At 31.7% G+C, this 23,982-nt stretch overlaps 1 protein-coding gene across 5 annotated transcripts in view; it reads left to right on the forward strand.

Moving 5' to 3' along the window:
- KaiR1D (Kainate-type ionotropic glutamate receptor subunit 1D) overlaps positions 1-23,982 on the forward strand; it is a 412,954-nt gene that overhangs the window by 267,560 nt on the left and 121,412 nt on the right. For all 5 annotated transcript variants that reach the window (XM_085481707.1, XM_029309255.2, XM_029309257.2 and 2 more), the window contains one exon: positions 19,747-19,966. In XM_085481707.1, coding sequence (XP_085337833.1) covers positions 19,747-19,966 — 220 coding nt within the window. The remainder of the gene's footprint in view (positions 1-19,746; positions 19,967-23,982) is intronic.

Consider the following 23,982-nt stretch of genomic DNA (forward strand, 5'->3'; position numbering starts at 1 on the left):
AAATTTTAATTTTGGATATGTTGTTGAAAACAACGTGAATTTCGACTTACAACAGAACAGAAAGGAAATTACAATATACAAGAAACAGAAATCCGTCCAACGTTGAACATTTATCGTGTTGTTAAAATCGTTGACACGGAATCTAATGCACGTTGTACCAGACGCGGCTTGCTCCATTTCGAAGAGGCGGTGTAGCCCGAGGCCGAAATCGCATGGAATTCGCTCTCAGATATATCTATCGTTGAATCCAACTTTATCGGTTCGCACGAAACCAGGCAGGCGCTCACGCTAATCCTAGATTTACACGAAGCCAACGGAGGAAGTGAGTATAAAGCGAAGGAATTCCTTGCTGTAACCTATTGACGTATAATCACGTACTTCCTTAAAACGATTGGCAAAAAAAAGGAAACGCCAAATGTTGCATTACAAAGTAATATAAATGAATGATGATAAATTTACATGAAAAATTCATCCTTCCATCGACGTTGTTGGAAAATATAAGTTACTGTCATTTTTAAAAATTAAACAATTTTGATTAGAAATAAATGTATTATGAATTAAACATTTTTTTAACAGCTATAGCTATTTGCTAATTTAGTCTTAATTTTGAATTTTAGTTTTAATGCAGGCATAAAAGATAGCATGTCTCAAGAAATATATTTCTTATAAAATTTTTAACTTTTAAAATATATTTACGCAACATTTATCTAATTCTAAAATATAAGTTACTGTCATTTTTAAAAATTAAACAATTTTCTGTTTTCAATTAGAAATAAATGTATTATGAATTAAACATTTTTTTAACAACTATAGCTATTTGCTAATTTAGTCTTAATTTTGAATTTTAGTTTTAATGCAGGCATAAAAGATAGCATGTCTCAAGAAATATATTACTTATAAAATTTTTAACTTTTAAAATATATTTACGCAACATTTATCTAATTCTTATAAAATTTGTTACTCTAATTTAGAGTGCTATTTTTCGACTGCATTGATATTATATAACATATAATATAACAAAGTAAAAAGGAGACAATACACAGTAAATAGTGACTTTTAAATTCAAGATGAACTATATTTGTTGTGATTTCCGGCGACTGGAATAAATATAGTTATGAATTATGTACTGATCGGTACATCAATTTGTACCGATGACAATATATCGAATATCGATATCAAGGCAAGATTTGTCAAACGCTAGCAGCATCGCTGAAAGTCAATTAGAAATCGTTCCGTCGAGTACGTGTCCGGGACATGTTGAAGCGGGAATCGGAGCTAGCTTTTATAGTTTCCTCTTCGACCATGACGAAATTTAACCCGTAATTCAATATCGCTAATACCTTCCGGTAGACACGACTTTCTTATTTGGCACTCGTGCGTCAAAAGAACATGTGATTTGTCGCTACGAATCGGTAATTAGCGCGAATCCCAATAATTCGCGGACAAATAAATTTATCGACAAACTGTCGGGATTATTTTTTACCTATTCAACGTTTAAAATTTTAATTTAATGCGAATATATTTTTTGACGACTAATTCGGCGATGCATCGTACGAAATGCATGTATATGAAAATAACAGATATGCATTAATGCAGTCGTTTATAAATTTGCAAGCAGAGCTGATTTGGCGAAATCTGATGCGAATTCTAAATGAAACACATGATTGCCTGTAATAACGCATGTGAAACCTGCATATACATTTTCAGGAATTACATTTTTTTCATTTCTTTCAATATATTCCCATATTTGCATTTTCAATCATGCTCCATTTCTTAGAATATTTTTATTCTCAAACCTATATACACACATAGATATATAAATAGATAAAGTTTTATATCGGATATACATCAGAATGTAAAAGAGAATACTGAGATTCGCCAAGGTATGTTTCTATATTTGCATTTCAACAACATCTCGCGTAGACTGTACACTTGTACGACACTTGCTCGATTTGTCGTAGCTTCGATTTCTCGCATGCCACTTGTTTCCGCCGGCGATGACTACGCGGCCAAATCTCTCGGGAACGATCTCGCGGTTACGGACGACAGTTTGGCAGCACTTTTTCGTTGCGCTTCTCCATCCGGACCATTGTCTGTCGTTCTATCCGGTCGTCTATCTGACATGACATTCCTGTCATGGGAATGTTGGACGAGCCACCAAAAACGGCATGCGATTTTCTATTATATGACAGCAGCGATTGCCTATTTCGGGAAGCAATTAGCAGTCTCGATAAATAAATCATTCGACATAAGTGTAAATCAATGTTCTGACATGTAATATTACACGTCAAATCATTTCTGTTCTAGTTTATGCTTATATTAACATTTTTTTTTGTTAGAAGAAAAAAGAAAAAATATATAAATAAAATATAGCGATTATCTACATAACAGTAAGTAAAAAAACAATAGATGGGTGAATAAAATAAAAGAAAATAAGACTGCATAAGAGACTACATCATGTGTAACACATGTCTCGAAAATATGAATAAATGTGTACAGATATAAGAAATATTGAAAATATAGGTATGAAAGTTGGTGGTGTAGCGATATCGATACGGAAAAATCGCAGAGTCCAGTGAATCCGGAGCAATAATCGGTCGCATCTATCACGTCCGATTTGCAACGTTCGATTTATTCAGATTTATTTTCGCGACGACCCTCGGCGGATTTCTCACGGATTTTCTCCGGCTCTCCGTGTGTCGAAATATTCTCTTCCAGTTGCACCACATCGTCGCCGCGGCGTTCTATTTATCGATTTCGTCCGATCGCACACGCGATTTCGCACCGTGACAGGCGTAATTTCCGGCCGCGAGTTAAAACTCGCACGGCGCACCGGTTGGCCAAATTTCGGGAGAGACGTCGCGGCCATATATTATTGAATAGTAATGTCCATAATTAATACTTCTGCTACTCCGCGCCGACAATGGATCGCGCACATTGCCCTCATTTCATTAAACATCGCGTAATTTATGCAGTGAGTTCCACCACGGAGCGAATAAATTTGATTGTTGCGTAGCAAAACGTCTTTTTTCGATAAAGCAGCTACATTTTCAGAATTAAACATGAATTCTACATAAGCATTGTGCAACAGCAAAAAGCCTCTTTAATTTATCAAATATAAATTTATATATTAAATATCTATATTTATATTAATTTATATTTATATAATTTTTATATGTCGAAAATCTCGTACAAAAGTAGGAAGACAGCTTGAATATGCATTTAATTAAATGTATAATGTATATTGCTAATTAATTAGATAGAATAATATTTAAAAATGATTTTGATAGTCAATATTCCGAAAATTGAGCAATATAATAATATCATTAATGAAATTGAAGACTCTGATATTGAATATCCACAAATGTGTGAGAGAACTAGGTTAATTTAGAGACAAACGCTGTAATTAAGAGACAGTTAATTTTTCTTCTAATGCAATTTATTAATTATTTAAAGTGTGTTTCGGTCTTTCTTATTTACATCAGGAATCTTTCTTTCAGTTGAAATCAGGAGCAAGCTTTCTGCGCTTGTTTGTCGTAAGAGTTAATTATGAAAGAACATGTTTTTTCAATTTAATTTAATTTTTGTCAATAATGATCTAAATATTATAAAAGATCAAAATATATATTTTGAATAATTAATAAGTCTCATTGGAAGAGAAAGAATTAACTTGCGTTTTAATTAGCGTGACTCTCAATTAACCTGTTTCCCTATTTAGGGATGTAATTATCTAGAATCATAATAACAATGAACTAAAATGTAAAACATGTATTTTTCTTTTTTTTTAGCAAAAGCAGCGAATAGTGTAAAAAAAGTATTAACGCGTCATTTGACTGTAAAAAAATATCTTCGTATTTTTCACCAACTACATATCTACGTATTTAACAAACGGAGTTATCAGATGAAAAGTAGCAAACTATAAAAATGTTGTTGGATATTCAAACTGCTAGTTCAAGAATAAATAGGTAAATATACAGAAATATCGAAATTCGATAATTCAAACATGCCTGGAAAATGGATATCAGTATGAATAAGGATTTAAATAGATAAAGCCTCTGTCCGTATCATCGTATATCTAGTAATTTTGTCACTAATATGATAATTAACCGAGTTAGTAAAATTTTGATGCTATAATGTACCAATTTTAACTTACATGATATTGATAAAAAACTTGTAACAGATTATTAGATTATAGTAGAATATATTCATAGTAATCATTATTAATAAAAATTTATTAATAATTATGAAACACTTATTACATATTAAATTTGAATATCATTAATTATATAAAATTTGCTTAAAGTGTCGAATAGTGATAACATAATATTATTTTTAAACATGATTCAATATTGTAAACTCGAAAATCGGCTTAAATAAAATCGAAAAACAGATATCGGCTAATTTGGTTGTATTGGCAATTGTTAGCTTTAGCTACAGGATTATTTACCATATCGGAAACTCTGTGACCGTCCATTGCACCCTCGCAAGTATAAGCAGAACTATACATACACGCCGGCTAGTAATTGTTTTACATACATTTCTGACGCGCGAATATATAATAGTATTTCAAAAGGATTGTTTGCTCGGCCAGGACAGCATATATTTAATGGCGAATTTAAACGTTGCATGGCCGCTTTGTGCGGCTCGCACCATTATAATTTACCCTAACAAAGGACACTCTTATTTGGCAAACGTTTTAGAATGACGCGTCCGTTGGCCGAATGCGATTGTTCCGGAAAATGCGCCCTATTAAATCGGACTTGGGACCAGCCAATGGATATGAAGCTAACTGATACAGTGCAAAATGTTTTAGTATTTAGTTATTTATCCAATCGCAGCTTTATTTTTCTGCTAAATGCACTTGCGTCAAAATGGTGATTTTTGCAAGCGCGATACGGCAAAACGGTACGATATATGCATATTTTCCGCTTTCACGCTACTGTTCTCGCTGTTTTATACCCTCTGGTATCATATCGAGTAAAAATGTCGCGTTTTATCTCCGCACTACTTTAACTGCTATACGCACCACAGAGTGTATCAATAAATTTCAATTTTAACTAATATTTTTTCATAGCCAATGGCAATAAGGATAACAGTATTTTTGCGACGATAGCATAATGTTTCAGATTTAGTTGCACAATTATTTTCAAAAAATCACTAGCAGAAATAAAAGTTTTTTCATTGCAGATATATGTATATTATTGTTTAATGAAATATACATATAACTGTAGAAATATGAAAGAAAATCGCATATTTGAAACATTTATCAAATAAATACAATTGTGTTAGTAAACAATAGTATTTTGATGATATGGAGATGAAATCTGAAGTGTATTTTTGCCGAACAATTTTTTCTATTTTCATCTGTCTCGATTTAATAAATAATACAATTTTTATAATCATAAATTGATTTAACGTTTCTTATTTTTATTTGAAGCGGGGATTGCGTTAAATTTTTATACACTTTTTCCTGAAATAGACTCGTACATCGTTTAAATTCGAGCAATTGAATTACTTGCGACATACAGGATGACTTGTTTTAGAACCGCAATTGGTGGTAATTGCTTCGTTTTGGCCTAGCACATGGCTATGTGTTACAAAGAATTGTTGTAATGCCACAACAGACAAGAGTATTACTTCTTGAATACCATTGTAAACAAAGAGGGAGAGAGAGAGAGATTTTCACAGAAAATCAGATCTAAATTCGCTTTATTTCGGATTTGCTCCTTTTAGACTAGCTTCCATCGTAATACAAGTCTGTCGGGTAATTGGATATTGTCTAAAAATAGCACGTTGCGAAAAATATTATTTTAAATATTTTTGATTGTTACAACATCATTTGTAAATGTTTATAATACATTCGATCAAACAAACGTGAATTATTATTACTCAAATGCAATTCTTTTTATATTATTATGTATTTAAAATTCTCGGTTAATATAGAGATTCATCTTTCCAAGCGAAATTTTTAATAAATTTTACATTTACCGTCAATTTACAAACGGCCGCTTTAATTACGTAATTCAAACCATTTATTAAATATGTAATGCAATATAACAAAAAATTTGTTTCACTACGTTAAAGCAATTTTTTTATTTTCAAATATATTGCATGACTTACGTTTTATTTTATTATATTTCGTCTTTTCTACTATTAAAAGCAAAAGAGAAATATATAGACAATTGCAAAAAACTGTGAAATTAGACATTTAATCCGTATATGCGCGATAATTATACTTCGTGCGAATATAATGCGGGATTGAAATTGATATTTCTATAAATAAAATTAAAAGAGCAAATTGACGATATATTAACTCTCTGAATTAATTATTTTCTGAAGTTACCAACTAAAAAGAGATAACACAAGAACAATAATAAGAAGAACGCAGTCTGCTTGTTTGTGCATATGCGCATTTTGTCTGTAACTGTATACACATTCAGTCCGTCCCTGCGGACATCAGTCCGTTTCTGCATAATAGAGTGCATTATAAAATTAGATTATTCTGACAACGCATTCGCGCCGTATTTACTTTGTTCTTGTTTTTCGTTAGCACAATCTCTACGATGACTTCTTCCGTCGAAATAATTCATGGAAATCATTACAAAAATATTTTTGTTATATTCAATATAATCTATTTTACTAAAAATGTGACATTTATTTTATTTGCAAAGTACAATGTACTATAAAGATAAAGATTATATATATGAATATTTATAAGATAATTTATGTAGATTTATGTCGTCTTACTAGTAAATATAATAAAAATGAATAATTTTTTTAAATGTAGTGCTTTCCATTTTGTTAACACATTTTGTTATTTTATAATACCTATTATATAAGAAATGTCATATTATATAATTAAAAAAACTTTGATTTAATAATTTATATATCTATATTTTTTTAATTATTCATATAATAACAGTAAGATGTGCAAATAATTGATCGATTCTTATTATATATTTTTGCTGCGCAAAAACGTTGTCTAGAGATGAATAATGTACTCCTGATTAACTGGTATCAAGACAATAAGCGAACGAGTCAAAAGCTGCGAAAGAAATTTCATTTTTAATGCGTCGAAGTTTTCTAATAAAGAATATTCCAAAAGACCATCAATTAAAATTCTCATTCATATCTGTCAAAAGCGGTTTACGTGACAGCGTAAAGTTTCTTCTACTGAAACAATATACTATTTCATGCATGTTAATTCATTTATTATTAACGCGAGTTATCGTACAACAAGGCATTCAATGTGCATGTAATATTTTCGTGTAAACACCGACAATATAAAGCGATTAGTGACCGTGCGTAATGACGATAAATGATATAAGCGGCAAAAGCGTGTACATATGCCCGTTAGTTTATACGATACGTAAATACTGGCTGGCAATCTCCAATTTAATACCGTATACGATTGAAATATGTAACGGTGCACAACTTTTCGTCATATATTATTAATCGTCGCGTTTACAATATATACACGCTCGCGTAAAAAAAAAAAAAAAAAAAAAAAAAATCAAACGCGTACGTACCGTTTAATGAGACACTCAGGAGCTGCATTTCCAATTAGGATACATAACACATATGCAGCGCATAAAGCCCGTAATTAGTGCACGCCGCGATATGGCAGCTCCCGGTTGCAGCAAGCTAGTCGGCCGGCGCAGGACGTTTTTAATGCCGCCGTAAGTCATCCTCTTATTGCACGCTACTTATTAAACGTGCACCCCGAATTTTGCTGTTTTGCAGCAAGCTGCATAGCTGCGCCAACAAAACGTGCGTGCGCGTGTTTGGGCAAATAGCAGGTGTAATTTCCGCGGGATAACTAAGGGCCGTCGTTTGGCTTACGGTCTTTCGGGATATCGTGATACCTCGGATGTTCTGCGACCACCTGCAGAACGGCACCATAAAATGCATCGACTACCGCCCGCATAGGTTTTATTATTATTAACGGGATCGACGCGCGATAAATTCGGGAAAAATGTTACGCGCTCGCTCACGACGTCCTTTTATTCCTCCGTGATTCGGAATTGAAGTAAAATTCGCTGCGATGATGTTTATGTGGTTTCTACGACTTCACGTGTGACCCAAATAATGCTCGATAATTATGCAATGATTTTCAAAGTCGGATACATTTCAATTCAGAGATGATTAGTTTTATTCAGATAAGGCTTGCGAGAACGATTCGCAAATGATATAACAAGTTTCTATTTGTTACATGTTTATCATTATGTTTCGTTAGAACTTTGGGATACGCGCAGTTGAAAATTGAGCCTTAAAAGTTGCGAATTCAAAATTTACATATGAATACGTACGCTCACGTAGATATACTCATATTCAACTCTAAATTTCAACTCTAATTGTAAATACGTGCGAATTTATGCCCGCACGTGTACATTCCAAACTATACTGTATTTAAACAATTGTATTTGTACTTCGGAAATGAAAGTCTAGTAATGTTGAATCGCAATGAAATTTTGCACGTATTTTACGATGCATGAAAAAGTTTTGCGCATATTACATGATGTTGAATGTACAAAAGATATTCCCGTAAACTTTGTAAAAATGTATGCCCCCGAATACGAAATGTGTTGGACGTTGCTATATATAATACAAGAGACCTTGGATCTCCCCGGTTAATGCATACGATGCATTTTCGTGTGCTCTTATGGACTGGCGGCGACTGACAGTAATTGCCTCGTTCTATCTTTACGACAGAGAGACACTTTGAATGGGTTTTTCAAAAAGCTTTGTCTGCCCCTTCGCGCAAAAGAAAAATCGTTTCATCGACGTATTCCGGTCGTAACGAAATTACGAGGGCTTTTATCAATGGGGAACGTTCTGGCCGCGAAAAAAATGAAACGATATCGAAAACATTCGGCAAAAGTATCGCCATATTTAATAGAATGAAAAAGCTAACGAGTTATTTCACACTGAAGAGCGATCATTCACAATGTAATGTCAAATTTAACGAGAATACTATCCGGTACGTTTATCATGAAAAATATTACGATGTAAATATAATAATAAAGTTTTTACCATAAATAAATAATTATCGGAAAATTTATATAAAATTAAAACATACATGTTATGTAAATAATACGTATAAATATTTTAAAATTGCTATTAAATGAAATTGATCAAAATATCAAAGTTACTGTTCCGCTTTTTCTATATCAAATTTACGAGATTATTTCTCGGTATACTTAAATGTATTCAAGTAAAAATTTGCAATTCGCGTATACGTTACATTACTAGGACGTGATGATAAAACTTTCTTTCATTATTTCTTGAAAAAGAGCATAAACATTTTTCTGAGGAATTCGTGGAGAGACGTATTCTGAATGCAAATTTCACAATCTTCGATATGTTGTTTGTTTTGTCATCGAGATGGCTTTGCAACGTATCTCGAGTCACACGATAAACTGAAGGCACAACCTGTATGCCATATGCCTTGATCCTCATACATATTCAAATCTCAATTGCCGTATACTGTGTGTACACCGTCCATCCCCGAAATCCAACGTTTTCCTCCTGCTTCATTTTATAGAGCTTTCGTCTCTCACTTTTATGCGCGATCCTTATCGTTTAATGCGAAATAAATGAACGGAATAAGCAGAGCATTTTTATTGCGCGATATTTAGAAGAAATAAGACAATTTTTAAATATTCATTCTCTAATTATTCAATGATCTATGTGTCAAAGATTTATTAACGCGTTATGTTAAGCTAAATATAACTGTCAAGTAATTAAGCAAATTTCATAATTAAGTTTTTTCCGTAAAATTTTTATATTTATTTAATGTGAGTATTGCTTGCAGAAAGAAAATTTTTTTTGAAAATATCGAATCTGTAGTCAAGTAAAAAAGATTCACGCAATTTTTCGATTGTTTTTTCCAAGTTCTTTTTAAATACATATCTTCAAGTGAAAAAAGAAATATCACTCAGGGAGGATTTGATAATATGTTGCGGTACGATAAAAATTCACGAAACTTTGACTGTTTTGTAAAAGTATCTAGAGCATAACTGTAGTTGGAAAGTGGTGCACAAAATGCAGAGATCCCTCGGGACGAGCTCCCCTACAAAACCCAAGCGGCACCACGTTCACGCCATTTCGCCATTCTTCGACTAATGCCTAGCTTATAAAGTCTACGTGCTGCGAGAATATATTAAACCGAGTGTGGTATGTTGTTATACACTATTACAAAGTTTTCTAGGTTTTTCATTAATAAAGTTATTCCACCACAGAGTTAGCATATATTCGTGGATTCTTGAATATTTAAATCTTTGGTTTTCAGAAAAGTTGAATCTCCCTCTGTAGTTCCTTAGGTACTAAGAGCGTTAAACTTTAATTGAGTCTTTGAATTCTCACATTCTAAGACTCTAAAGCTTTCACAAATTTTCGGATATTTAAATTTTTATAAAGTCTTAGCATATTTAAATTTTTAGAATCTTCGACCATAGATCTCCTTGGATTTTGAAAATTTTCTTACTATGTATTTTTAGGTAATTTTTAGATTTTAAGATTTTGTTTTTTTCTTTTCAAGTATATTAATCTTGAAAAATCTTTGAACCTTCTGATACTTTCAAATTTTTTTATCTATACAGTTTTTCGATTCTATAAAACTGGATTTTTTTTATTTAAAATGCAAAAATTATTAGGGAAATTTAAACTATTTTTTTTTTAATATTATATTATCATCAATATTTATGTTTTAACCAATTTTAGTATCGAGCAATGGAATATAAAATATTCTGCATATGAATTATTCATGAAATTAATAACTAATAGAGTAAGCAATTTATAACATACATTGCAAATATAAATATTACATACAATCTTTAAATTATTATTAGTAATAGGGTGATGAATATTAAAATTTAATTTCAAATAATGTTAAAAATTCCACTCAATTAACAGATGAATAACGTGGCGGTAACGTGATAATGTTTTTAAGTATTTACCGAGAAAAAAAGAGAGAAAGGGAGAGAGCAAGTGAGTTTAACGCACATATGAACTTAAAAAGGAAAGCTCGCCGTGTAATTAGCTCGATTATCTACATGCATTAAATCACAATGAATGGGTATAAATTTTTTTTGAACATATTTCGCTTTTATGTGTATTTATATGTATATATGATGATCACACAACGTGGAAACGAAGACGTGCGATCTCGATAGTTGACGGGTAAGGATTGCACAAATGCGCACGAAAATCCTGCAAATCCCGATGTCATCCGTTGCTGATGCGTAAGCGAGAAATCTCGCACTGATATGAGCATGTAAAGTGAGAGCTTATTGGCTCATTTTTTTTTACTTATAAATGAAAAGGATGAAAGCGAAAAATATTCTCGAGACATTCCTTCGAGATTTTCAAGCGTTAATTTATCAAATGTAAAATTGTACAAATTTATGGTAAACATTTTTAAATTATGCGCGAACAGATTCATGAATTTTTATTATATTATAATTGATTTTATAAAATGGAAAAATATATAGATTTATGAGAAATGCAAATCTAATCAAACAAAAGATAGCAAAAACTGTAGAATGTTAAAATAGTTAACAAATGCAAATAGAAATTATCATTGACGTTTTTTTTCTACTTATAAAAAAATCTCTTTATTTTAAAAATTCTATGATATAATAATCTTATAATGCCTAGAATACCATTAGTGAAAAAACGAAACGATAACTAAACTTACGTAATTCAGAATTAATAAGGAAGATTTTGCATTACTTTTTATCGTTCAAAGATTTTATCTATCCAAGATTTTGCATTATTTTATTTGATTCGTTAAAAGTTCTTCACATGCAATATGTCAATATATTTTCAATCCATCAGCGCATAATACTTGTGCCATTCATCGTTTATGCAACATCACAGTCCACTGTCAGATCTTGAAGATCGAATGATATCTTTCCTCACAATAACTCCAAACATTGTCCTTTCCTTTCGCAAATCCTTGAGACCTTTCAATGTTATCACTCCCTCTCCTCAATTCCGTTTCGGAGAGCATCGTGTATCATTTCGCATTCTTTTCTTCGTCGTTCAGGCGGATCGTACGCAGAAAGGGAACGAGCTCTTCTCGAGGGAAGAGAGATACATAGTGTAATCGCGAGAGACTCGCGAATGGAAGACGTTACGAATGTTTTTCGATGGCACGGTTGCTACGACCTCGCCATGAATATCTGCTCCGAAAGAAAGTACTTATGCGCGCTTTACTACGCGCGAAGCGACGCGCGCTCCGTTCTTATGCAAAATCCATTTGGGAATAGAGCAGGAGAGAAAGACGCCATGAAACGTTAAACAAAAGGGGGACTCAAAAGCAAAACGGAAAATAAAACTGAAAATCCTACAGCCGCGACGCGGCAATTTCGGCATTGTGACGAGGATTCACTCGCGTACATAAAAGTCACAGAAGCAATATCAAAAATGTGCGAGAAAACCGATAGACGAGAGAACGCACAAGAATTACTCGCCCGAATCTCATCATACCAGCATAAAGTAAAACGTAGGTAGATATTAAAAATAAATGGGTAGCACAAAAATTACATCGTGGATTAGAAAACACACTGGATTAGAAAAAAAAATTATTTTATTTCGAAATTTCAATTTTAAAGGGACAGAGAACAATTTATGTCGTTATTATGAAGACTTCGTATTTTCCTTCTATAACGCGAAAATCATTAGTACTAAAACAAAAAAGTTGATAACGCAAAATCTTTATTTTCATTCGTTATGTTTATTTGCTTCTTATTTTTTATTTACTACGTTTAATAAATCGAATTATAAACACACACAGAAGAATATTCCATTTATTTTATGTAAGATTTTATGTAAGATTTTATGTAAGATACAATTTTATATATTATTCTAGAACGCGCATATAAGATCTCTCCAATCTTGGAACTTTCAACTTAGTATTCAACAAAAGAAGGCGAATTATTATCGTTAGCATAACTCATTTTGCAACACACATTGCGGTACTTATTAAACTTCCGAATACTTCTTACCAAATGTTCGCGTAATAAGTTTCTTGCTTGTACCTAAGTTTCATACTTTGCCCAATTTTTCATTAAAATTGGTGACTGCGCCGTTTTGGCGTCGCGCCAGATGACAGATCGATCACACGCGGTACCGGAGAGACAAAGGTGCCTCAATATATCTGCCATCTCGTGTTCTAAGAGTATCCCAATTCTACTTACATCGCGAATCGTGAATAATTGTGCTGCATACAAAAATTTAATACTGCATATACATTTCGTTACTGCCGTAAGGGAAGTGTCGTCATGAGGTCGCCGTGACACGAGTTTGGAACAAGTGATCGCGCGAGACGAAACGAATGATGTGTTTCCATAAAAATTTCATGCCCGCGCGGTCCTATGGGACATGGACTTTGCCGGGAGGAGCTTAGCGCACAAAGGCAAAGCGTTCATTAAAATTCAACGTGCATCTCCGAACGGCACCAATATCGGCTCTTCGTTGCGAGAGCGCTCTCGCCCTCATCCTCATTTACCGCATCCTTGCATATAGCGACTAAATCATGACTATACCTATAATTGCGAGGGTATGCTTAACAACGCTACTTCAGAATAAGCTGCGAAGATAGAGTTTACAAACAATCTAAGAACATTGTCTTTTCGTGAAAAAAAGCATTTATAAACGGTTTTCCACGGAAAAGAGATCTAATCGAAGCAGAAACTTGATCATAGAGTTGAGGAAATAAAATTTCGTTCAAAATTCTTCCGATCTTTCTTCTTTTTAAAGATCAGATTACTGCTGCAGGACTCTCTTCACTTTGACATAAAAATTCCTCGTTCTGTATTTTATTTTGAGATATATAGTTACAAGTAAAATGTGATAATATCAATAATAATCAAGAAACCTTCTGTCTTGCTTTTTATATTGTGTTATATTGCAAAGAAGGTGTTAATTTTCCCCGTCAAAGATACAATCTGAGAAATTGGTTTTTTTCTTCTCAAAAATGTCAATATTATTTTATGATGTCCCAAGGTGGAATATTTTCTCTTTTCCTACGATCTTTTCCGATAAGGAAGAAAAGAATACGAAATGATACGATATTTTTCAGGATGATACTGAAAGAGCGATAAGATTGAAGATAACCAAGGATTCGAGAATAAAGGGTGATGATTTATAAATATTGTTATGAATAAAATTGTTATGCGCATTTATATAAAATCTCATTATAAATTTACTAAACTATATAAACAATCTTTTCATGTATTTGCATTATAAATTTCTTTTCTGTTATTAAAGTCTATTTTTTAATCAAAACTGGCATATTTAATTTAACAGAAATACAGAATTTCTGTAAGAGTTACGAATATTTCTGAAATTATTAATTAATATCAAAGGAAATTAATTAATTTCAACGAAATGCAACTATATTTGCACTTATATTCAGATATAAATTTAACGTGTCTCGATAGGTTGAAATTTTATACAAATCTCATTTTACATGAATCCCAATCTAAATTCTTAATATTTTTTCCAACATAATGTAACTCTCTCATTTCTCTTTATAACATTTTTATGATAAAGTATATATATGATAAAAATATATAATTAGTATAAAAGAGAGGAAACTTGCGTTTTACAAATTTTGTGTTACATTATATTTTCTATTCTTTCACATATATTTTTTCCGTCATTTTATAATATACTTTTGAATATTTTACAAATAATGCGCGCGCAAATTCCGGTCCGTTTTTAACTCGCGAGACTTTTCTGCAGTATAAGTCTTTTATGTTTTTTTTATGTCCACAACGGATATAATATTGAATATTTTAATTGAAAAATATATGTCGGTTTCATATACATACTATATCAAAAGTTAAAATACGTGAAAGCAACATTTATGTTATTCAATTTTACTTTGCTCCGTTACAACAAGCTGCGCGATACAGATTGATAGAGATTGCATGCCATCGAAAAGAGAGCAAATAGGATTCGAGCTTCGCAGCACATCTGCGGGTATACGCGTTATATGTTGCGAGTTCGGCAATATATCGGAAATTCGTGGCTCCATGTTGATGTGGGGTTTCGCGCTCGCATCGGTAGCATCACTTCCGGAAGGAAGTCAACGACTGCAACCTAATAAGTTATGCGGAAAGAGAATCGACTATCGGTGCATGTGTTAACTCCCGTGTCTGTGCGTTTGCCAATATTCCCTCCACTTTGAAAGGTCTCACGGGCGTGGACCGGAAACGACGGAGCGTTTTGTGAAGTGGCGCGCCGGTTTTCCCGGTTAACTACCCCGAGTCGGTAATTTTAGGAACAGTGCATAGCGGATGGGTAAATAGGTAAATGGCGCACTGCACCGCTACGAGTATGTGTAACGCAAGAGTTGCATTGTAATGCAAGTCTTTGCTGTCCTATTAAATTCATTCGAATTACCGACAACGAAAACCAGGGTGAGATTTTGGATAATCCACCGAGAGAATAATATAGAAAACAAATAATAGAGTATATTTTCAGGATATAAAAGGGATAAGAGATCGAGGTAATTAATTCGTTCGTTACGTATAAGCACAATATTAGTTTAACAATATTTAAAAAATATAACTTGCTAATCCTATTCAACTTTGTTGTCAACATTTATAAATTATTTATCATCCGTATTATTCTAATAACTCTAAATATATATATAATACTTCATTAATTTATTATTTTTATAACATTAAACTTCTCTGAGTTTAATTTAAAGGTCAATTAAATATGCTTGATGTCACTTAGTGTCTTTCTAATAATTGTTCTTAAATAATTATCTTTAGGAGCAATACGAATTTAGTGGTTGTTAATTCACCATCAAAATTGAAGCTGTAAATCGCATTTGCCAACCTTTCAGTTTACCATAGATTACTACAGAGCGTTATATTGCTTCACATAACGTATATAATATAATTTAAGATAGTTATAATTGATTGCACATACGCTATCGTGGAGATGATCAGATAATAGCAACATGACTGCGTAATTTTGGATATAACCAAAATGTGATGTGTAGCAGCATCAAACTAAACATTCATGGAACGGGGATACATGATAAATGTAATTGTACATTACATTTACACGTCTGTAATTATTTAATTTTAAACATTTGACGCTATTTTTCAGAATCGTTATTAAAGAATTTAAGAGATATTCGTATAATATTAATCTATATATAAAATATTCAATTAAAATCGCTCGAGTTCATATATTTTGAAATCGTTCGATGGACTGAAACACGGAGCGATGATAAAGGCAAAAGTATCGCGATGCAGTTTACATTGTTGCATCATATGCATCCTCGATCGACACACACTCTTTGACAATATACTTATAAACAATTCAATACAATTCATGAATAACGTATATATGTATACGGGCGTTGAACAAAAACTCCGGAAAAACAAACGGAAAAATAAACGCGATCCATCCTCGCATGCGCGACAATTCTCCATAATGAAAGAGCGGATTTCCCAAAGGCGAATAAGGGATTTACGCCGCTTACAAAATCTGCATTGCGGGATTAACAAATATTTTTCTAGAACACATGGTACTATTCTACATGGTGGTTCGGCGCAGCGCTATGTATTTTCACTGTATTCCTGGCTGCATTTACCAACCTTGCGTTACTCTGCCTCACAGTGCGAATCTCGTGAAGCTCGTATATTGTGAACGCACGGCCATTGTAGCTACACGTTCGCGGCTCGCATTACGTAAAAAAAAGCCCTCTAGCTGCAGTTTAAAAACGCGCGCGATTCCATGTTTCTCCCATTACTGCCTTTGCTTGACCGGCCGTGTTTCAAATTGTATTTATCGTATTTTCAATTTAATCACCGTAATATCTTCTTTTTCTGAAGATGATAAGTGCATCGAGGACGGCGTATCGTATATATTTTGTGATTTGTGAGAAATTCGCTAAAGAGAAACAAGGAAGTTCAACAGAATCTGAAGATTTAATAAATTCTCTATACTTTAATTATTAATGTTAGGTAAAATAAGTATATTTTAAATATGTAAAAGTATATTTCTCTTTCTCTCCTTTCTCTCGAAAACTAGATAATAAAAGTTGCTTGGAGAGAAAAAGGGATTCATTTATAAAATAAAAAAAATGTGACAATTGTTCCTAAAAATTTAGATGAAATATCCTATTTATATTCAGGGATGTTGTGATTTAAATTGTATTTATCGTATTTTCAATTTTAATCACCGTAATATCTTCTTTTTCTGAAGATGATAAGTGCATCGAGGACGGCGTATCATATATATTTTGTGATTTGTGAGAAATTCGCTAAAGAGAAACAAGGAAGTTCAACAGAATCTGAAGATTTAATAAGTTCTCTATACTTTAATTATTAATGTTAGGTAAAATAAGTATATTTTAAATATGTAAAAGTATATTTCTCTTTCTCTCCTTTCTCTCGAAAACTAGATAATAAAAGTTGCTTGGAGAGAAAAAAAGATTCATTTGTAAAATAAAAAAAATGTGACAATTGTTCCTAAAAATTTAGATGAAATATCCCATTTATATTCAGGGATGTTGTGATTTAAAATCAGTGCGACCTGCATTTCTTGCGCGATATCTGACCGCACATGTAACATTTACTTTCATAGGGTATCACGAAGCAGCTGTAACAAGGGAGGAACTGTGCAAGCAAGGTGCCTTAGTATTTCGCTGAATATATTTCAGCGCGTAATATATTTTGGAATTATATTCAGCGCGACGTTTCGTAATGCTACAATACAAACTGCCGGCATATATACTCGTTTTGTATATGTAACATCTTACAAAACTTATATTTAAAAAGATGAATAAGAAACATTTGTATTTATTATAGTTATTTTGCCATGCTGTTTAACCATTATTATTCGCATGCTAACTTTGATATCTATTTAATTTAATTTTGTTACTTACTATTTTTTCCTATTTTTAATTTGCATTTATATAATTTTTCTCATTTCTTTAATTTGCAACATAATTATAATGAAATTAATAGATTAAGAAGTAAATATATTGTATAGCTTATGTAAACTACGCAATAGCTGCAATGGCAAAAAGACAGTAACATGCAAAATTTTTCCCGTAAGCGATAAAATTATAATATAATTATTATCCATATATAAATGTGTCTAAAAATTAAAATAGCAAACAAAATAATAAATTTTAAAAATAATTTTAAAAAATTATTGCGGGCATTAATAATTTCTTATTTTCTTTTCAAGTATATATTTGTTAAAATAATTATACATTTCTTGAAAAACATTTTTTTTTAAATAAATTTTTATAAAATCTAATAAAATAAAAATATAATTTTTTTATTAATAATTCAAATCTCTTTAAAATATTGAAAATATTTTTATAATTCTATAAATATATCCAATTGTAATAAGTAAAATTAATGGCTAAAATAGTATAGGATGCAATAAAAACCAATAAAGTACATCAAATTATACCAATGGATACAATTGAAATTCAGTATTGCATAATACATTTCGAATGCATTAACATCGCGGAATACATGTATTATTAATAAATTAATTAATGTATTCCGATTGTCTTATTTGAATTACTCAATTCAATATTGTGCATTACTCTGTGCTTCCAATTCACAAATGATGAAAAAATTATATTTAAATTGAACAAAATATTCAAAGTGCGATATATTTGAATTTAAGCATTGTTAAAGAAATAATTATCTCTCGTAAATAATTTATGATTTTCGTCCCATATCTCGCTTCAATTTCTACTTTATTATGTGAAATATTTTACTTCAATAAATAAGCGTTGCCTTAATTTATACGTTATTAATCATCGGAGTTAATTAATTGCGCAAACGGATAATTGTTAATTATTCGTAAAGAATGTTTGTGTCTTTTCGTACTATTTATCATGATCGCATTTCGAAGGATAATAATGCGACGACATGAAGAATACAGAGCGGTTTAAAGAAATATATTTATTCAAATAAATGAATTATGGGTGAATATAAACAATAAGATAATTTAAAATGTAAAACATATATATATATATATATATATGTGTATCTTTTACATTTTAAATTATCTCATTGTTTATATTCACCCATAATTCATTTATTTGAATAAATATATTTCTTTAAACAGCTCTGTATTCTTCATATGTGTACTTATATATATATATATATATATATATATATATATATGTACTTTTATATATATATATATATATATATATATGTACTTTTATATATATATATATATATATATATATATATTTTCATATGTATATATATATATATAAGTACAAATACTTTATAAAGTAGGTATTATATAAGTAAAATTAGATAATATTATAATATTATCTAATTTTGATAATTTTTATTTTTAGATAATATTAATTTTAATTTTTAGATAATATTATAATATTATCTAATTTTGATATTATTTAGATAATATTAGATAGAATTTAGATAATATTATAATATTATGTAATTTTGGATCCGACATTTCGCGATATTTTTCTACGAATTTCCTACCCCAATATTAATGATCGGTTTAAAGATCTCTCATTGCTTGATATCTTACGTTGTTTTCCGGCTCTCGCAAGACGATAATCATAGCCGCGATTTTATGTCGGCGATCAGTAATGTCGTGGTGCTCTCGAAACACAATTCTCTTGTAAACGAGGGCAGATATTCAAGCCGGATACGCAGGCTTGCGGCGTGCATTTTAATGAACTCGCTGTCCAATCTTGTTTTCCAGTGGCGTAACTTCCCTTGGGAGAACGAGGAGAGGAAGAGTCCAGAGGGTGGAAAAGAGAGAGAGAGAGAAGAAGGAAGGGCTGCAGGCAACGACGGTGGTGGCGGCGACGAAGGGCGGGGGAGGCGGCGGGGTGAACCGGAACCGGAAATGGCTGCGAGGTGGCTGCTGCTGGCGCTCCTCGCCGCCCACGCCGCGGCTCTTCCTGATTTCATTAGGATAGGTGAGTATCTTTTCCAGTTTTCCCCGGTGTGAAAGCGAGCGACTCTTTCGACCGCATTGAATAGCGCCGGTAAAATTATTATCAATGTCCCGGCCGATAATACTCTGCGAGTGAGAAGACGGGCCGTTATTGAGAATGGGAGAAGCTTCGGGAACATTATAAACAGATAAGAGATTTTATTCCGCAAATTAATTTCAAGTGAACTTTACTTCAACCGTATCTTGATCCCAGGCTTAATTATCGAGTTCATCTCAGAGCGTGAGAGTGCGCTAAAGTTTCTTTTCAACGGAAATGCGCGCATGGAGTAATTTACTCAATTTACTTTTGTTCGTGAAAACTGCACAAATTGAAAGAAATATATGTTAGAAAGAATATTAATCTTTTATTGTGATATCCAACTCGGTGTAAATCTCCGATATTTCTATAACACGGTAAAAAATTGCGACTGGCTTCATATATAATGTTGCAAATCATTCTTATGACGTGATAGATAAATTTCAAATTTTGTGAAAATGTTTATATTCTCTTTCTATTCATAAAGAACGTATTTTCGAATATTCTACGATACGAATGAGAGAATATCGTATAACGCGGAATCATATGACACGACACATATCCTTCGCACACGGGGATATTTTATATCGTTCAACTATAACATTATTAATTGTTTTTTTTTTTTTTTTAACTTTACACTCGTAACGTGCAGTTTTAATTATACTTTCGGATTTCAAAATTATTTTCTTACAAATTGTCATCTTCTTTTTAATTAGATGTAATTACTTTTGTTTTTAATAACTGAGTAATTAGGTTGTTAATGTTATACGCTATAGCTTCATGAAAATGTTGAGGCATAAAAATAAAAATTGAAATTAATGACAGTAATAAAATATCGCATTACTACGGCGGTCTATTTAAATGACACTGATTGTGATGCAAATGTATCATTCACAGCAAGACGCGAACAAGCATTTTATCGATGTGTAACGACAATTACGGAAGTTCTGGCTATCGCACGTCAAAGAGAAAATCAGTTCGAGACCAGTCACACATGTACTACTGTATATATACTGTATATGGTCGATATATAACACAGAGGTATTTCACAGTCAAATGTCGTTAATTAGTTGCCTGTGGGTATATTAAAAGTAGTAGCGTTGACTGTAAACAGAACAGACGCAGTGATACACACATATCAGTATTTCCCCAATCACAATAATATCGTATATAGAAAATAGCAAAATGCCATAATTAGAAATAACAGTTAAATATAAAGATTATTCTATCATTTTATTTTACATAAAAATGATGAGATCAAGAAATAATTTTACATGTATTTTGAATTTTCTTTTAAGTATTTGAAAAAAAGAAGTACAACATTTTTTAGTCTTTTACATTACATGCATATAACAATTATAAATTAATGTAGTAATTATGATTTTTTTATTAAGTAACTTTATATATATTAAATACATACTAACATGTTAGTTTTATTTTAAAAATCAATAGAATATTTATATTAGTGTATCGTAACTTTTTTTCAGTATGATTTTATTTTAATAAAAAAAGCATTTTTAAAATATAATTTTTTAATTATAAGTTACATAAAAACGTTTGGTTATTTTAATATAAAAACTACTTATTTTTTCGTTACATGTAAAAAAATATCTTATAATTACGGAATCGCGTAAAGTGCAGTGATTTTCGTCGATATTGTGTCATGTTAACAGAACAAAATTTTCATTTATTAAAATGGAAATGTTTATTCCATTGTTCGACGAATATAATACTACCATTACTCGAAGGCAAATTAGTATTATCAGACTCTAATGACAGCATAACGCATTGACTGCGATACATATTTTTATATCAGAAATAATTGACCTAAAAACTTTTTTTAAACATAAATATTACATTTTATAGCATCCTGTTCCATTTAAAATACTCAATTTTCTATTCTATTTTTATATTTCGCAATATATAATAAAACAATAGCAGATTTTGTGTAAGAAACCACATCAAACCGTAAAACCGTCATCATTGTTTAATATTACGATCGTCATTTTTAGACGATATACGGATATACACGAGCAACGAGAAGACCAGACTGCACTTTTATCGAAACATAAATTCACGTTCACTCGATTTTCGAGCGCCGCTTTCCTTTCTAAAATAGTGATGGAAAAGTAGACGCGGATCGATATTGTACGTCCGTGCTCAGGAAGACGCTTTGGCGTACTTGCCATGAGTTTTGATGCATTCATTTGTGCTACATACACGTGCTTGTTTCATGGCCAACGGCGTGTGTATGGTCAATATTTTTCTATATAAGAAAGCTGAAAAGCGAAGGAATTTATCGGAGTAATACAGAAAAGACACGCGGTGATAAGAAAGATGTCGCGAGAAATTCTTTTAACTTGCATTAAGTCGATTTAATTTTACAAATGTTTCGCATTTTAATTCTCTAATTTTCTCAGCATCCCTCTTCGACACTTCGTTCAATATCCGTTGTAACTTTCTTAACGCTTGTTTGTAGCATTTCTATTTGTTTTTTTTTTTTTTTCATGATTATTGTTAGTCAAACAATCGCACACAATTTATCCTATTAAGAAAATTACGTTGAAATTAAATAACGAATTAAATAACGAAAAAGAAATTGAAGAACAGTATAAATTTACTTGTTTAATTTTTTTGAAGATATATAAATTTATTTCATAAATATATATAAAAAAAACAATTATATCTGTATATAACAATTTATATATTATAATAATTGTAATGAAAAACATAATTAATAATGTTACACTTTATACGCCAATAAAATCTGGCTTTTGTTATCATTATAATTACAGCAATCTTCTGTTTAAAACGGCAACTCATCATTCGTTTTTAAATTAAACGTTATTGCAGACATGCTTCTCGTCGTTCTCCCGAAGTCAAGATTAAAAACGGCATGTGGTCGTATATACTTTTCGCAATTTATTTGCATAAACCGGCGGCAAACTTGCTTTCTCGAGCGTATAATTAAACCGAGGCTTGAGATATATGGAATACTAGGAATGAGTTTGGACTCTGATGTATTCAATTGGGATCAATTTACCGTTTTTATTTTATCATATAATGGTTTCGACGGCGGATTGCTTCAATTCGAGCGGGATAATTCATTAACAATCGATGAATAAACGAGTTCGATATATGTACAAATTCGGTTTACTCGCAAACAAGGAAATGTCTAACCGATGTAAGTGTAAATTTTTAGCAGAATATTTGCGACGATTTTACGATTGATTCGCTACATCGATTTTCACGATGTGTACTCTCGTGTTTAACAATATTCGATTTAATTAATTATTTAATAAGCCGTTACATCCTGAAATACATGCATATTATTACGGTCTTTTAACCGCGTTTCCTAGTATTTTGCAATCTTTTTCCTACTCTTCTTTTTTTGAAGAAATTTTTATAGACTAATTTTTCTATCTCCACAAATCTGGCATAAGAATTATGTAAAAATTTATCTTTCATATGCGAGAGCTATATCTATTTCCTCTTTTTCGATTTTCGCCACATTCCTTCGCTATTCACTTTCTCGTTCTTATGTTCGCGTTATTACACTTATTATTGTCACAATGACTGTGGCGAATCGGGCAACCTTACGAAGTGCGCCGAAATAAATCGATAGTAGCTCACTAACGAGAGACGTAAATCTATCCCGCAAATTCTATAAATCGCGAAGTCAAGCCGGCGCAGCTGCTCAGTTACTTTATGACATAAACGAGATTAAAATCAATTTATGGCGCCAATTTCTCCTGACTGAATGAATTGGAAGGCGCGGAATTTGAGCGAACCATATAAAGAAACTATCGAGAGTACTTATGCGACACGAGTTGATGGAAATGACAGCAGGTGGAATGTTTAGTTACTCGTGTGTCGATTTTTTCGATATCTGTTTCGATATAAAATAATTCGATATAGAAACTTTATTATTTTATAAATTTTAATCTAATTCCATTGTGTAG

Source organism: Nylanderia fulva, unplaced genomic scaffold (genome assembly GCF_048542155.1).
Source record: "Nylanderia fulva isolate GAGA-0341 unplaced genomic scaffold, ASM4854215v1 Scaffold19, whole genome shotgun sequence".
Taxonomy (NCBI): Eukaryota; Metazoa; Arthropoda; class Insecta; order Hymenoptera; family Formicidae; genus Nylanderia; species Nylanderia fulva.